This window comes from Capricornis sumatraensis, chromosome 8 (assembly GCF_032405125.1).
Source record: "Capricornis sumatraensis isolate serow.1 chromosome 8, serow.2, whole genome shotgun sequence".
In the NCBI taxonomy this organism is placed as follows: domain Eukaryota; kingdom Metazoa; phylum Chordata; class Mammalia; order Artiodactyla; family Bovidae; genus Capricornis; species Capricornis sumatraensis.
The window spans coordinates 62,798,071-62,815,649 of record NC_091076.1 but is presented as its reverse complement, the minus strand read 5'-3'; the positions used below and the strand labels follow the sequence as shown (position 1 = coordinate 62,815,649).

At 43.2% G+C, this 17,579-nt stretch overlaps 1 protein-coding gene across 1 annotated transcript in view; it reads left to right on the top strand.

The window, feature by feature from the left end:
- The first annotated feature begins 2,989 nt into the window (after positions 1-2,989).
- Positions 2,990-17,579, top strand: part of PPM1D (protein phosphatase, Mg2+/Mn2+ dependent 1D) — a 59,477-nt gene continuing 44,887 nt past the window's right edge. The window contains exon 1 of the mRNA XM_068978388.1: positions 2,990-3,461. Coding sequence (XP_068834489.1) covers positions 2,990-3,461 — 472 coding nt within the window. The remainder of the gene's footprint in view (positions 3,462-17,579) is intronic.

Here is a 17,579-nt window from a genome sequence, read left to right as displayed (position 1 = left end):
GAGGAACTGAAGAGCCTCTTGATGAAAGTGAAAGAGGAGAGTGAAAAAGTTGGCTTAAAGCTCAACATTCAGAAAACGAAGATCATGGCATCTGGTCCCATCACTTCATGGCAAATAGATGGGGAAACAATGGAAACAGTGACAGGCTTTATTTTTTGGGGCCCCCAAATCACTGCAGATGGTGACTGCAGCCATGAAATTAAAATATGTTTGCTCGTTGAAAAAAAAGCTATGACCAACCTAGACAGCATATTAAAAAGCAGAGACATTACTTTACCAACAAACGTCCTATAGTCAAAGTTATGGTTTTTCCAGGAGTCATGTATGGATGTGAGAGTTGGACTGTAAAGAAAGCTGAGCGCTGAAGAATTGATGCTTTTGAACTGTGGTGTTGGAGAAGACTCTTGAGAGTCCCTTGGACTGCAAGGAGATCCAACCAGTCCATCCTAAAGGAAATCAGTCCTGAATATTCGTTGGAGGGACTGATGCTGAAGATCCAATACTTTGGCCACCTGATTCGAAAAACTGACTTGTTGGAAAAGACCTTGATGCAGGGAAAGATTGAAGGCAGGAGAAGGGGACAGCAGAGGATGAGATGGTAGGATGGTACCACCAACTCAATGGACATGAGTTTGGGCAAGCTCGGGGAATTGGTGATGGACAGGGAAGCCTGACATGCTGCAGTCCATAGGGTCACAAAGAGTCAGCCATGACTGAGCAATTGAACTGAACTGAAGGGAGGTAGTTCTGCTAGGCAATAAACCAGTCTTCCCAGGTGGCTTAGTGGTAAAGAATCAGCCTGTTAATGCAGGTGATGTAGGTTCAATCTTTGGGTCAGGCAGATCCCCTGGAGTAGGAAATGGCAACTCATTCCAGTATTCTTGCCTGGAAAATCCCATGGACAGAGGAGCCTGCTGGGTTACAGTCCATTGGGTTGCAAAGAGCTGCACACTACCAAACACACACACACACACACACACCCCACACACCCCTCCCCCCCCACACACACACCACACACACACACACACACACACACACACACACCAGCTTTCTGTCAGAACAGGAAGTTGATGGGAAGATTTAGAGAAGAGGTGAAGTATAGAGGAAATGGGTGATAACAGATGTTGAAATCTAAAGGGTGGGGTGAAATGGTTTAGGATGGTTTGTGAAGAGCAGGTTGCTGAATCAGATGAAAAGAAAGAGAGAGTAGCATGGAGATGTTAATCAGGGTAATGATAGAGGACCCTGAGGCTACCCGGTTGTGATTGAGTAAAAAGGACTGTAGAACTGGAGGGATTATCTTTTTTGTTATCTCTTGCAATGGAAAGGAAAGTGGGTAAGCTCTTTAAGAAGAGTAATACAGAGCTACACAAACTGTTCTTTCAGGTGGTGTTATGGAGAATACTGGTTTTTTTTAATTTATTAATAGTTATGAAATATAGGTTATCATTTCCTTCCAGTGTTATAATTGTCAGGTTTTGATGACAGGATTATTATCATCTTTCAGAACACGCTGGGATTTTTTTTCCCGAGTCCTTTTACCCTCTGGAACCACCTGGCCTAGTGCATTTTGATGCAAAGTACATTTTCAATTTAATTGATCTAGTCAGATTTGCTACATTTTGAAATGATTTTTATTTATATTTTATTGGTAGAAGGATTTTTCCTATTTTATGTCTGTGTCACATGTCGAAAAATGAACATTTTTCCCCATTCCCAGTGCTAGCATCATTTCACTTGAAAAATCTCCAAGCCTCTACTGGAAAGAACACAGAGGAGAGCTGATGGTGGTGAAGCGGCCAAAAACTGACAAAGTGAACTTTAAACTGATTCCCGAGAACGTTTGCTGGTGACAACATACCAACCTGCCCACTCCGAGGCTTGGTTTAGTGCTGTTGAAATCCGTGCAAAGGTTTTAGCTCATAGATTGTAATTTGCTGGGAGAAGACGCAGGAAGGTAACCGAACTGTTGGAGCCCTGTAGCACTGGGCAGTTTTTGTAACCTATTTTCAAGTGATCCCACCAAAGGAGTAAAATGCTTGCACCCAAGGCTCGTGGGAAAAACTATTTTCAACAAAAGGTGAAAAGATGTTAAAAAAAAAAAAGTTAAAATATAAGTCTTTTCAGTCTCCGACGTACGTTGAAATGCGACTGGGTAGCCGGCCAGAAGGATATCCCGTTTTCTTAACACAGGTTGAATTTGCGGCTGTCAACTCCCGGCCGGATCCATCCCACCCAAATCCAGCTCAGCGGTGGCATGCTTTCTTTCCCCCCAGACTGTTCGCAAACCACCTTCCGAAATGAGATTTCCCGCCATTTCAGTTCAAGAAATGAAAAGTCTCTTCCCGGCAGATTCTCCGGACTCGCCGGAGGCCCGAGCCCACACGGCTTTCCCCGCAAGGCAAGCAGCGGCACGCCCTGGGCGGCTGCATGCATCGTGATCCCGGGGATTGTGCCAAAAGGTGCCAGCAGACTAGCAGATAAAGCGTTTTAGCCCCCGCCGAAAAAGCCGGACGGCGAAACTCGCCCGCTGTGGCGAAGCCAAAGCCGGGAGGGCCGGGCGCGCCCCAAGCGCCCGCGCGGGTCCGGACGGAGGAGCGCGGCCGTTGCCGGGAGGAGCGAAGCTTGGGGGCGGAGGGCGGGCGCGCGCGCCAACCCGACTCCGAATTGGTCGGCTCCTTAGAGCCGAGTGACGTCAGCCGGCGAGAACGTCGGATTTGTGTGGTGGGCGCGGGCGGGCAGGAGAGGGAGGCCTACTGCGCAGGCGCAGCGGCTGGGCTCCGTCCGCCCCCGGCTTTCGGGCCCAGCTCTCGCGGACAAGTCCCGACATCGCGCGCGCCCCCCCTACCTCCGCCCTCCGGGACCGCCCCCTCCCCCGGCTCGGCCTCGTCGGAGATAAACAATAGTTGGCTGGCGAGCGCCGAGTGTGCCTCCCGCCGCGGGGACTCGGCGGGCCGCGCGGGACCGGCGGGATCGCGGCCAGCCGGCCATGGCGGGGCTGTACTCGCTGGGAGTGAGCGTCTTCTCCGACCAGGGCGGGAGGAAGTACATGGAGGACGTTACTCAGATCGTGGTGGAGCCCGAGCCGGCGGCCGAGGAAGAGCCCTCGCCGCGGCGATCGCCCTCGCGGCCGCCGCCTCCGCCGCGGTCACCGCCGCCCCCGGCCGGCGGCGAAGTGGCGGGGAGAGGCGCCGCGGGGGCCGCCCGGGAGGCTCGCGCCGCGCCGCCCGACGCCGGGACCTCGCCGGCTCCCGGCCGCTGCTGCCGCCGCCGCTCCTCGGTGGCCTTCTTCGCCGTGTGCGACGGGCACGGCGGCCGGGAGGCTGCGCAGTTCGCCCGCGAGCACCTGTGGGGTTTCATCAAGAAGCAGAGGGGCTTCACGTCGTCCGAGCCGGCGAAGGTGTGCGCCGCCATCCGTAAAGGCTTCCTCGCCTGTCATCTCGCCATGTGGAAGAAGCTGGGTGAGTTCCCCGGCTTGCTGCGGCCTCCCCCCTCCTCTTCTCCGGGCAGTTTTGGGCTTTCTGTTGCGCCGGCCCCGCGAGCCCCCCAACCCCCGGCCACCGAGGGCGCTCTCTGTGTGTCCATCGACGGGAGGGAAAATTCCACGGTCTCTCAGCGCGCTTTCCAGGATGGGGGGCTCCGGTCAAAGGAAAGTGGCTTTTCGGAAGGAGAGGGTTGCGGTCTCCTTTCAGACATCCCTCGCTTTATTTCCACCCCCCCGCGCCCCGGCCAGGATCGGTGGGGAGCCGTCCCCTCCTCCCTTCGCTACGCCACTCTGGTGGCAGCCAGCCGGAAAGCGTGTTTGAAACCTGGCGCCAGATTTTAGCCAAAAGATGCACTGAAGACGTGTTGCTACCCAGGACGCGCGAAGGAAGCGGGAGATGTCAAAAAAAAAAAAAGTGTCTCCTTCAAATCTGTCATAATTTTGCTCTTGAAGGACTTGTTCCTATCGATGGCCTCCTACCGGCGGTGTCAGGCCTCCAAAATTGACCCCGGGTGGCTGGTAGTTGGAGGAAGCTGTTGGCTATAGTAGAGAGGCTAAAAAGTTACCCAGCGACTTAGTCTTGGGAAGGAATTCGGTATGGTGATCCTGAAATGTTTCTAGGATCTTTATGCTTGTACTGCTTATGAAAAACAAAAGCATGGAATGGGTTCTTACCACTTAAACTGGCCCCGTTACCGGGAGGTGTTAAATTCAGTTTAGGGCTTTTCAAAAGTGCACTTTTTTTGTTTTTAACCCTTTGGTACTTACCTTAGCTAATTGATGTCAGAGAGTTTTCAACAGTTTGCACGTAAAAATGCTTGTAAATTGTAGATACCCGTCAAAGTAGGAAGAGATAAGGAATTACTGATGTGCCAAAAGGAATCGGAGACCCTAATTTCTAAAAATTTGATGTAGTTTCATCGAAGCTTTGAATGTGTTCTAAAGCAGCCGATGTTTCTGTTCCCAACCTGTGTTATCGTACAGAGTTTTAGGTGCTTAGGCATTGCTGTGAATGAATGGCATGAATCTTTTTTTTAGAGAAAACACAATACCACTTCTGTTGTTTAAGAAAGTCCTCTTGTTTAAGGTAGCATAATGTTGCTTTATTTTCAGCAGAGGGACAGAGACAGAGAGAAGAGTGTAAAGGTTAATCAAATACAGAACATTTTTAAAAAGTATTGTCATAGAGTTGTAGACTAGCTTCTTTCAAAGTCTGTTTTCTGTTTGCCTGGATTTCTGCCAAGAATTGTTTGATTGACTCATAGAACCTCCAGTCCGCCTGTGGGAGGCTGTTTGATCCAATCCCAGAGGCTCCTATTATGGATTTGTTTTGTTTTTGTGTAGGCAGAGCACAGCTGAAAGCACCAGCAGCATATTCCAGAAATTTGTCATTTCATTGCTTGTAGGGCAAGTGGGAGTGGACGGCAAGACAAGATAGAGGAAAATTAGACGCAGAGAACATTTAGAATCCTGTGTATTTTGGAGTACACTTGGAGCAACATAAATTTGCCATGTGTTTTCACTGAAAGGATAAAATATAAACCCTGTTACTTGAACATTTTTTAATAAAGCAGAAATCTTGCTGTTAAATGTGAATGCGTATGTCTGTTGACATATATGTATTTTCTGAACCAAGATTTATACAGCAAATGTTAAAGCTTATTTTGTTCCCACAGTTAACCTTATGCTCCATCATCAAAACTTGAAGGAAAAAAGAGTAGGATACATATATGGAAGTCTTGACAAACACAGTCTTCCTGTGTGTCAGGCTATAGTAGTGGTTCTCAAACTTTTTGCTATCAGAACCCTTTGTACTCAAATGATTCGAGGTTCTAAGCAGCTTTTGTTTATGTGGGCTACATCTATCATATTTTACTGTATGAGAAGTTAAAACTAAGAAATTTAGGGGCTTCCCTGGTGTTCCGGTGGTTAAGAATCTGCACTGTAGTGCAAGGGACGCCAGTTCCATCCCTGGTCTGGGAAGATCCTACATGCCATGAACAACTAAGCCTGGATGCCACAACTATCTGAGTCCCTGTGTTGCAACTACTGCAGCCTGGATGCCTAGAGCCTGAGCTCTGCAGCAAAAGAAGCCACTGCAGTGAGAAACCCAAGAACTGCAATGAAGAATAGCCCCCTGTTGCTGCAACTAGAGAAAGCCCACATGCAGCAACGGAGACCCACCGCAGCCAAAAAACAAATAAATCTTAAAAAAAAAAAACAAAAACTGAGAAATTAATGAAATTTAACCTATTAAAAATAAGCTTATTGTGTGTTGACATTTTAAAGTGAAAAATCACTTTTCCCCCTAAAATAAATATTAAAATAAATATTCTAATCTTTTGCCCATTTTTTGTTTCTTTGAGTTTTGAGAGATCTTAATACATTCTGGACACAAGACGTTAATTAGATATACAATTCGAAAACATTTTCTCCCAGTCTGCAACTTTAGCATTGTTTTTTAAAGAGAAATTTTTAATTTCGATTAAATCAAATTTATCAAGTTGCTTTATATGGCAGTCTCACACACATATGTAGTAGAAAAAGGGAGGAATAGTTTGTCTTTTCAGATAATTGTGGATATTCCACCCCAAAATGGTAGTTTCTTAAGATTAGTCAAAGTGGAATCTGAAACATCATCAATGAACTTTTCTATTTTAACAGTAAGAGCCATTGGTTTCTCTTGCACTTTGAATCAGCCTTTTACCCACATGTGTTCTTGTGGCATGGTACATGAGTCATTTGGAAAATAATGGCTCACTGAATTTATGTAGATCTTCCAAGTATTGATGCATTTCATTATACAATATTAAAATACCCACATTTGTTACTATCACTGATCTCATCAGAGAAGTCTTAAGATTGGGAAGTTATCAAGTTTATTGTCATCACTACAAGGTAGTGGACACATATATTCTAAAATATGAGGTTTGGGGACATCCCTGCTGGTCCAGTGGTTATGAATCTGCCTTGCAATGCAGGGGACTCAGGTTCCATCCCTGGTAGGGGAACTAAGATCCCACTTGCTTCAGAGCAGCTAAGCCCACAGGCCTGTAAGTACTGAGCCTGCATGCCACAACTAGAGAGGACATGCCCCGTGAGGAAAGATCCCATGTGATGCAATAAAGATCCCGACTGTTGCAACTAACACCCAGTGCAGCCAAATAAATACGAGGTTTTAAGCAGCAGTTCGAAGTTTATCACTGGCAACAAATACTGTCTGCTTTTCTTGAAAAACTTCATTTTGAAAAAAATGTATGCCACATGCCCAAGTCTTTCTCTTTTTTTGGCTGTGCCTTGTGGCTTGCAGCATCTCAGTGTCCTGACCAGGGACACAGCAGTGAAAGGTCATAGACCTGGGACTTCCCTAGTGGTCCAGTGGCTAAATGCCTTCCCAGTGCACGGGGCCCAGGTTTGATCCCTGGTTGGGGAACTAGATTCCACATGCCAAAAACTATGTGCTGGAGACTAAAAAAGATTCCGTGTGCTACATTGAAGAGTAAAAATCCCATGTGCTTCTACTAAGACTCGGAGTGAAAGTGTGAAAGTTGCTCAGTCGTGTCCAACTCTTTGCGACCCCATGGACTATGGAATTCTCCAGGCTAGGATACTGGAGTGGGTAGCCTTTCCCTTCTCCAGGGGATCTTCCCAACCCAGGGATCGAACCCAGGTCTCTCGCATTGCAGGCAGATTCTTTACCAGCTGAGCCACAAGGGAAGCCCAAGAATACTCGAGTGGGTAGCCTATCCCTTCTCCAGCCGATCGTCTGGACCCAGGAATTGAACCTGGACGGATTCTTTACCAACTGAGCTATGAAGAATGAATAACTAAATAAGACCTGGAACAGCCAAATAAATAAATATATATAAAAAGAAAGGCCAGAATCCTAACCACTAGACCTCAGGGAATTCCCTGCTCAGGTCTTACTAAGTCATTTTTATCAGTCTTTCAAGTAAAAATGATGGTCTGTGAAAATTGTGGCTACTTCTTTCCATAAGTCACTCAGTCACAAATGCTTTTCCTCTTCACAGCCATACTATGCAACAGAAGCCTTTTATGCACCTCCCTTCTTGTTTTACAGAATGTTGAAAAGACATGTATTCGTGGATGGAAGTTTAGTAAAATTAATTTTTATTGCATCATCAAGGACATTCATAAGTTAAACTGGTTTCCCTTTTTTTTTTTTTTTTTTGCCAACTGAGCCACAAGGGAAGCTCTCCCTTTCCTTTTTTTAAACTGGAATTGAGTGGCTATGTTTTTCTGACTTTGAGGCATGTGGGGTCTTTAGTTTCCCAATCAGAGATCAAATCCAGTCCCTTGCACTGGAAGTGCAGAGTCAACCCCTGGACTGCCAGGGAAGTCCCTGGTTATAGCGTATACAGGACTACTAGTTCACTTTGGTACCACTGCCTTGATTCCTGCTAAGGCAACAGCAGTTTTACTAGCCACTGCTTTTCAACCATCAGTACAGATGTCAACACAGTGAAAAGGGCAAATAAACTTAGAAATATTATGAAAATGGTTTTGGTCTTGTGGAATCCCTGTAAAGATGATTTGCACCATTATGAGATAACTGCTGTGTTTTGTCTGTTTCTCGGCTAAATCTTGGGGTCTTTGGGAGCAGAGATACTGCCTTACACATCTTATAGTTAATCTTTTAGGGCTGACCATGCAATTCCTTGCCCAAAGTGGCTGCTAGTTTAGTTGAATTTCTGTGGGTGTGGTGGTTAAATTGGCGTTTTTACCTTTATTTTTAATTAAAAATTTCCCCCTTTAATGTATATGCATACGATTTACCATTTTAGCCAGGTTTAGGTGTATAATTCAGTGGCATTAAGTATATTCATAGGATTGTGCAACAATCACCACTCTACATTTTCAGAACTCATCCATTATCCAAACAGAAATTCAGTACTCATTAAACAGTAATTTCCCATTATCCTCTGCTCCAGCCCTGGTAAACCTCCATTTTACCTCCAGTTGCTATTCACCTCTTCTAGGTACCTCATATAAGCAGAACCATACAACATTTGCCCTTTTTGAATTTTATTTCATTTAGCATGATGTCTTTAAGGTTTGTCCAAATTGTAGCATGTGTCAGAATTTTCTTCCTTTTTAAGGCTGAATAATATTCCGCAGTATATGCACACCACATTTTATCCATTCATCCATTGATATTTGGGTTGTTTCCATCTTTTAATGCTGCTAGAACTTGAGTGTAGAAGTGCCTGTTAGATTCTCTGTTTTCAGTTCTTTGGAGTCTAAACCTGGAAGTGGACTGGCTGGGTCATTTGGTAATTCTGTGTTTAACTTTCTGAGGAATCACCAAACTGTCTTCACAGCAGGTGCACTGTTTCACATTGCCACTAGCAGTTCTCCAAGGGTCCTGATATCTCCCCATTCTTGCCTCCATTTGATATTTTTCTTTTCTTAAAAAATAATAGCCATACTAGTGGGTGGGGAGGGCTTTCTTATATTTTTAAAGAATGCTTCCTTTGTCTTTCTACACCACACCCCCTTATTTTTTTTGGCTGCTTCTGACCTGCAACATTTTGGTTTCCCAATCAGGGATGGATCCCACACCCCCTGCAGCAGAGGGTGGAGTCTTAACCACTGGACCGCCTGGGAAGTCCCCTAAGCCCTTCTTCATTTATTTAATTACCATTAAGCTTGACCTCTCTAGCATTGTTCAAGTGCCTATATACTCTTGCCAAATTTACAAAGGAAAACTTCAATTATCTAAAAATTTTTATATGACTTATTTTTGTCTTGAGGCAGAGGGACTTGATAAATATAGCATAGAGTGAGAGAGAATGTGAATATATCCTTTTTTTTTTGGCCGTGTCATGTAGCTTGTGGGGTCTTAGTTCCTCAACCAGGGATTGAACTTGGGCCCCCAGCAGTGGGAGACTTGGAGTCCTAATCACTGGACTGCTAGGGAATTCCCAACATATCCTCTTTTGGAAGTTTGTTTATTTTGGCTGTGCTGGGTCTTGTTGGGGCTCATGGCCTCTGGAGCACACAGACTCAGTAGTTGCAGCGCAGGCCTAGTTGCAGTGTGTGGGATTTTAATTCCCCCATCAGGGATTGAACCCAGGCCCCCAGCATTGGGAGCATGGAGTCTTATCCATTGGACTACCAGGGAAGTCTCAACATATTCTTTAAAAATTTTTTTTCATATCATTATTACTTCTTGATCCTAAGTTACAGTATATGCCTAATTGATTTATGTTCCTATGTGTGGATTTACTGTTCCTGTGTTATGCTTGCCTTCTAAGAAATAATGTTTCAGAGTTTATGTGTGCTTCTTTTTAGGCTTATTCATTTGAAATAATGTTCTTATTGCCCTTTCCTTTTGATAGTTCAGAGAAGTTAGTGAACAACATGCAGCTTTTATTCCTTTGAATCATAGTTCATTGACTTATGTTATCAAGAGAACCATTAGAAAGGTAACAACATACACTTGAAATGAATGAAGTGAGATCGCTGATGTGATTACAGGAAATTCGCCACAGTATTTGTAAAGGATGATGAGATATGGGAAGTTTTTTTTTTAAATTTTTCAACTGAAAATCAAAGCATTTACTTAAAAGAATGTGGCTAAAGGAATGAATTATGAAGAAACTGGTCTTAACCTAAATTGTTGATTCTGTGTTTGGCAGATAGTTTTCATTATCTTAAATTTAAAGACAGAAACAGAGATGGACAAATGCAGAAGAGGGGCAGAAGGGGTAAAGGGAAACGAGAAAGCCAGGCTCTGTTGTGTCCCACTCTTTCCAACCCCATGGACTGTAGCCCACCGGGCTTCTCTGACCATGGCATTCTCCAGGCAAGAATGCTGGAGTGGGTTGCCATTCCCTTCTCCAGGGCATCTTCCAGACCCAGGGATTGAGCCTGGGTCTCCTGTATTGCGGGCAGATTCTTTACCATCTGAGCCACCAGAATCTTCCCCACATTTGAAGAAAACTTATTAAATCATGGAATTTAAGCTTGTATCATTAGTTTCATATTTTTCAGTTTTTAGTATCAAGGACTTTCATCGTCTTGCTCATCACATGTGCTGAATGAATTTGCCATATTTATCAAGTACCGATTTTTTCTATTTTTGTTAATCATTCATTACTTTCCATCAGTATTAGATATCTGTGCTGCCGCATGTTGTTGCATGTAGTTCGTTCCTTTTTTTCCTCCTTACTGAGTGGTATTCCATTGTCTAGATATACCACGGTTTGTTCCTTCACCCATTGATAGGCATTTGTATTGTTCACAGCTTTTGCCTGTTACGAATAAAGCTGATGTAAAGCTTTTCTTTACAAGAGTGAATGTAGAAAGAGTGATGGAACTAGAAAATTTCATTTGGTAACCATCATAATAGTTGATTCAGCCAAGAAACATCAATAAACACTAAAACTAGTAGGTAAAACTTTGAAGAACAGAATTGCTACAATGAGTTCCCTAGAGGGGTGGTTAGCACACATTGGATGTTCTAAAGACAACATAAATGTATTCTCTCATGGTTCTGGAGGCCAGAAGTCTGAAACCCAGGTGTCAGTAGGGTTGATCCCATTTTGGAGGCTCTGAGGGCGAATCTGTTCCATCCTCTCTTCTAGGTTCTGGTGGCTGGCAGCAGTTCTTGGCATTTCTTGGCTTGTTCCGTCCCCACTGTCTTTATATCGCCTGTGTCTTCTCCCCTTCTGTCTAAAGGACACTTGTCTTTGGATTTAGGACCCACTCTAATCCAGGGTGATCGCTTCTTAAGATGTTTAACCTAATTACATTTGCAAAGATCCTTTTCCCAAATTAGGTCACATTCACAGCTTCTGGGTGGCATATCTTTTATTGGTATTGGGAGGGGTCACCATTCAGTTCACTCCAAAGGATATTTATGTTGTCTCAGATAATCTCCCTGTGAAACATATTAATTACAAAAAGAAAAAGGTTATAGGGAGAAACCTGGCAGACACGACCTTAATTGAGTGATTCAAGAGTAGCATCACTTTTCATGGGACAAATCGAAATTGTATGCTGCCTGCAGGGAGATGATCATATTTCTGTGATGTTCCTGCCAAAAATGCATAATCTGGTTACAAACATGAGGAAACATGAAACAAACCCAAACTGAGAGACATTCTTAAAATGACTGGCCAAGTGTTCCTAAAAAGCATCGAGGAAACACTGAGGTTCCAAGTTGGAAGTGACTAAAGATACATGATAAGCATATATAACAAGGGATCCTGAATTTTATTTTTTATTATAAAGCATATTGTTAGGCTAGTTGATGAAAATGAGTGAGATCTATAGATTAGGTGGTACTGTGCTATCAATGTTAATTTCCTGATTCTGACGGTGTAGAAATTAGGGCTTCCCGGTGCTTATATTGCAGTTCTGTTCCTCAAATTTCACCCTCTAGGCAAGGAGTCCGCCTGTGATGCAGGAGATGCAGAGACTCGGGTTTGATCCCTGGGCCTGGAAGAATCCTGGAAAAGGAAATGGCAAAACCATTTCAGTATTGTTGCCTGGGAAATTCCATGGACAGAGGAGCCTGGCGGGGTCGCTGAGTTGAACACGACTGAGAGACAGGAATTAGATACAATAATAGTATTTGGGAGTGATGGTATATTTTGTGGTGGTTGACTTTCTATTGGTTCAAGAAAAAAGTTCTTTGGATTATTCCTGAGGGGGCAGGGAAGTAAACCTGAAGAAGTAGGTGTCCGATTGGAAGAGGAATCTAGGTAGCTGTTTATCAGAGCCCTGCAGTTGGATGCATACCAGATAACCAAGGCTGTGTTTATTTGTTTCAGTAAAGAGGATAAACCAAAACCGCAGCAACATTTGGCATCATCATTTGATTATATTTGATTATAATCCCCTGTCATTTTCTGAGACCTGTCAGACTTTTGCAGTAGTGAGACTATATCAGATCATCACCTCTGCTCATGTTTTAGGTGACACAAATCTTTGTGGTTCTTTGAGAGATGTGGTAATGCTTTTAAATTGCTATTTTGGAAGAGAGTGCTGTTGGTAGTCTTGCACTTGGCCTTTTCTACCGTAACAGACTTTCTGACCAATTACTGAGAACCGTGAGAGGAAGCTGTTAGTTGCTGAGGTTATTTGGGGACCAAAAGCTGTGGGATAGATAGGTTTGGGATTCCATTGGGTCTCAGGTAGACTGGATTGAAAGTCTTTAGAACCTGACCTCCATGGGCCTTAGCTCTTACTTATCAGTGGACTGTGGCTGTATTCTGTAGCTCCAGAATTTTTATTTTAGAGCTGTTGTTCAGTAGTTACTCAGTGTTGTGGGTATCTCCTTTTCCTTCGTGTTTAGCTGTGTGTGAAAATGGCTACATACCACTTTGAAGATGGTTAACAATTCTTTAAACTTGGAAGATTGTTTTGTTTCTTGTTTTTTTGTTGAAAGAGCATTCTGGAGATCCAGTTTTTCTTCTCCCCTGGTGTCCGTGAAGTAACCATACCAGAAGTAACCATTGTCTTTGGGTAATTAACTGCTCTCGTCTGATCTCCATCATCTCAGGATTTTCCCACCCACAGAGATCAGGAGACCCATTTTCATGGCAGCCTCTTCCCTTAGTATTTCTTGCTTAGAGACAAAAGTCAGTAAAATATGTTTAAAAGATTTTGGTGTACCGTATATAAAATAAACAGTAAGCATATCTGTATAGCACAGTGAATGCATTTAATATCTTGTAATAACCAATAGTGGAAAAGAATAAAAGGAGTATATAGGAACTTCTTTGGTAGTTCAGTGTCAAAGACTCCAATACAAGAGGCCTGGGTTCCATTCCTGGTCAGGGAAGTAAGACCCCACATACCACGCGGTGTATCCATAAAGAAAGAAAGGAAAAAAAAATAAAAAGATGTCTAACCGAATCACTTTGCTAAATACCTAACACAATATTGTAAATCAGTTATACTTCAATTAAAAAAAGGTTTTGGTGTTTACTTAATTACTTCCTTAATTATTGAAGAGAGTCTTCTCAACTTTTCTTGGGGTGGATAAGTGGGATGCATATTCATAGAATAGATTTAATCTAAGGTCCCTATTTCCCTAAATCTTTGAATTGTTTCCTTTATATCATTGTGTGTATTTTCTGGAACTTCATAATAAAGTACCAAAAATTGGTTGAATTAGCAGAAGTCTCCTGTCTCACAGGTCTGGAGGCCCAGGGTGCAAGATCAGGGCTCTGGCTGGGCCATGCTCTTCCTGTCTCCTGACAGTCTGAGAGGAAGCCCCTTACCCCTCCTAGCTTCATGTTTACCAGGACTTCGTGGCATTCCCTGGCTTGTAGGAGCAGCCCTCTAGTCCGATGACTCTCCCTTCTGCGTTTCCCATCTTTCCTCTGCGGGTTTGTCTGTCTCTGTGTTCGTATTTCCCCTTTTTGTAGGAACACCAGTGCTACTGCATTAGAGCCCGCCCTCACGACTTATTTTAACTTGACTGTCTCTGTAAAGACCCTCTTTCTGAGTAAGATCATGTTCTCAGGTACTGAGTATTAGGATTTTCAGCATATCTTTTTTGGAAGGACACAGTTCCGCTCCTTAACAGTCATGTCAAATTGTTTGTTGTTTCTCAGTCATGGAACCGTTGGCCGGAGTTGGATCTGTTTGCAGAGAAGTTTTATTACCATAATTCTAAGCTAGTATGCTCACTGTAGACTATCCCCTTACTGTTTATTGATCAATTCAGCCCTGTCTCACCACTGGTTACTACCTGGAATATGAACAGGAGACTCAATGTCTTCTACCCCTTATTGGTTCCGTAACTAATTGTCAGTTTTCTGAGAAGCAGTTGCCTGCAGCCTACTCTGTGGTGCTGGTTTTGTATTACAATTCTTTGAAAACAACACAGTGACTCAATCTACAATAAGGAGGGAAAAGAGCATGGGAGTTCAGTAGAGGGATGTTAGGCAGCTTACAGAATCAGACTAAAGGCTAAACCAGGTTTCGCAGTGGACAGAAGCAGGGATCTCTGGGGCTCTAGGTGATAGGAACTGGTGGACACTCATTGAAAGGTTTTAGTTTCTGGGGTGAATCAGCTCCAAAAGTTGGCTTTATGCCTTTCTATCTAAAGATGCAAATATATGAAGAGTAACACAGGTCATTTGCCTACAGCTAAGCCAGGAGCAAGCAGGTTTTTAGTTCCGTTCCTAAAGACTGCATGCAATGGAGGCTGTGAACTCCAGAACAAAATTGGGATGCTAGTATTAGAACGAGGAATGTGTGTTAGACGCGTGTGTACTGCGTTTTAATACTGTAAGTAAAGACTAAAGTAAAAGCAACATAAGGGCTTCCCTGGTGCCTCAGTGGTAGAGTATCTGCCCGCCAGTGCAGGAGACGTGGGTTTGATCCCTGGTCTGGAAAGATCCCCTGGAGAAGGAAATGGCAACCCACTTCAGTATTCTTGCCCAGGAAATCCCGTGGACAGAGGAGCCTGGTGGGCTACAGACCATGGTGTCGCAGAAGAGTCGGACACAACTTAGTGACTCAACAACAGCAACAAAAGCAACATAGCCTTTTCCTCCATTTGGATGTTTCCGCAGGAAAAAAAATTTCCAAAAGCTGAATTATTTGGTTGAAGAATAATATGTTTTATCTTTTGATGACTCTTGATACATGTTTTTCAGATTGCTTCCTGAAGGCTTCTACTGTTCTGTACTGCTTTGACATTAGAATGCTGTAAAAATTCCTAGTGCAGTGATTAGGACTGTTTAACTGCCTGGGTTTAAATCCCAGTTTCTCCATTCACTGCCTGTGTGACCTTACCTCTTTGTGCCTGAGTATCCTCATCTTTAAAATAGAATCAAGATAGTACCCACCTCGGAATTCCCTGGTGGCACAGTGGCTAAAGAATCCACCTGCCAGTGCAGGGGACACAGGTTTGATCACTGGTTCAGGAAAATCCCACATGTTAAGGAGCAGCTAAGCCCGTGTGTGACAACTACTGAAGCCTTCACACTTAGAGCCTGTGCTCCACAAAAAGAGAAGCCATTGCAATGAGCCCATGTACCACAGCTGGAGAAAGCCCTGGTGCAGCAACAAACTGAAAAACTAGCAGTCAAAACTTTAAAAAAAAATAGCGCCCACCTCTTGAGAGTGAAATGAGTCTTAGTTCAGTTCAGTTCAGTTGCTCAGTCGTGTCTGACTCTTTGCGACCCCATGAACTGCAGCACGCCAGGCCTCCCTGTCCACCCGAAGTCCACCCAAACCCGTGTCCATTGAGTCAATGATGCCATCCAACCATCTCATCCTCTGTCTTCCCCTTCTCCTGCCCTCAACCTTTCCCAGCATCAGGGCCTTTTCCAATGAGTCAGCTCTTCGAATCAGGTGGCCAAAGTATTGGAGTTTCAGCATCAGCATCAGTCCTTCCAGTGTATACCCAGGACTGATCTCCTTTAGGATGGACTGGTTGGATCTCCTTGCATGCCAAGGGACTCTCAAGAGTCTTCTCCAACACCACAGTTCAAAAGCATCAATTCTTTGGCGCTCAGCTTTCTTCACAATCCAACTCTCACATCCATACATGACCACTGGAAAAACTATAGCCTTGACTAGACGGACCTTTGTTGGCAAAGTAATGTCTCTGCTTTTGAATATGCTATCTAGGTTGGTCATAACTTTCCTTCCAAGAAGTAAGCGTTTTTTAATTTCATGATTGCAATCACCATCTGCAGTGATTTTGGAGCCCCCAAAAATAAAGTCTGACACTGTTTCCCCATCTATTTCCCATGAAGTGATGGGACTGGATGCCATGATCTTTGTTTCTGAATGTTAGCTTTAAGCCAACTTTTTCACTCTCCTCTTTCACTTTCATCAAGAGGCTTTTTGGTTCCTCTTCACTTTCTGCCATAGGGTGGTGTCATCTGCGTATCTGAGGTTATTGGTATTTCTCCCGGCAATCTTGATTCCAGCTTGTGCTTCTTCCAGCCCAGGGTTTCTCATGATGTACTCTGCATAGAGGTTAAATAAGCAGGGTGACAATATACAGCCTTGACATAGTCCTTTTCCTATTTGGAACCAGTCTGTTGTTCCATGTCCAGTTCTAACTGTTGCTTCCTGACCTGCATATAGGTTTCTCAAGAGGCAGGTCAGGTGGTCTTGTATTCCCATCGCTTTCAGAATTTTCCACAGTTTATTCTGATCCACACAGTCAAAGGCTTTGGCGTATGAGTCTCAGGATATATTAATAGATATTAAAACATGATAAGTATATAAGTACCCCCAAATTTAAACTTATTATAAAGAACATATACTTTCTATACATGTTTATAATAGCTTTACTTCATCCAGAAATTTTACATTTTTGTGTTATAAAATTTATTAGTCTTTGTTTTAATGACTTACACACATATTCTAAAAGATGCTTAAATCAGAATTCATATACTATCTGATACTGTTTTTGATATGCTCCTTGTTTTAAGTCGTTTTTGTTTTTTGATTAAAATATAAAGTAGAAAACAAGAAAGGCTAAGGAACACATTATGAAGAGGCAGGTTCCTTAATACATAAAGTCATTGCAATTTCACTCAGAACCTCCACAGGGTGGAGGTTGCTTCTGAAGTTAATGTGGAAAAATACTTCAGAGAATATTGAGAAAGGAAAATAATTGGAGGATACTTAAACTCCCAATTATTAAAAAGCACCATAAATAGATTAGTAGGATGAGTCCAGAAATAGATCTGAGGCAAGATGTAACATATGATAAAAGGTGACATTTCAAATGAATAGGGAAAGCATGGATTATTCAGTATTTTTAGATCGTTGCAGAATATCTTTCATAATATATTAGTGCTTTTGACAAAAAATGTGGTTTAAGCATTAACATTTCTTTGAATATCCTTTTTTTTATTTTTAGCTTTTTTCCTCCCTTTTCATCTCATTTTAGGTGCTTTTTGCCAACAGCTGAATTACTTGTATACTGTAGGTAAATTTTGTTTTTCTGAATGTGCTTAAGAACTCTTTTTTCTGGGAGTTCACTTTGTTCTCATTATATTTAGCTGCAGAAAACAATCTTTTCCAGTTTCTTTAAAAAAAAAAAAGAAAAGGTTTTACTAGAGCCATAGAATAAAGGTCTAAAGAA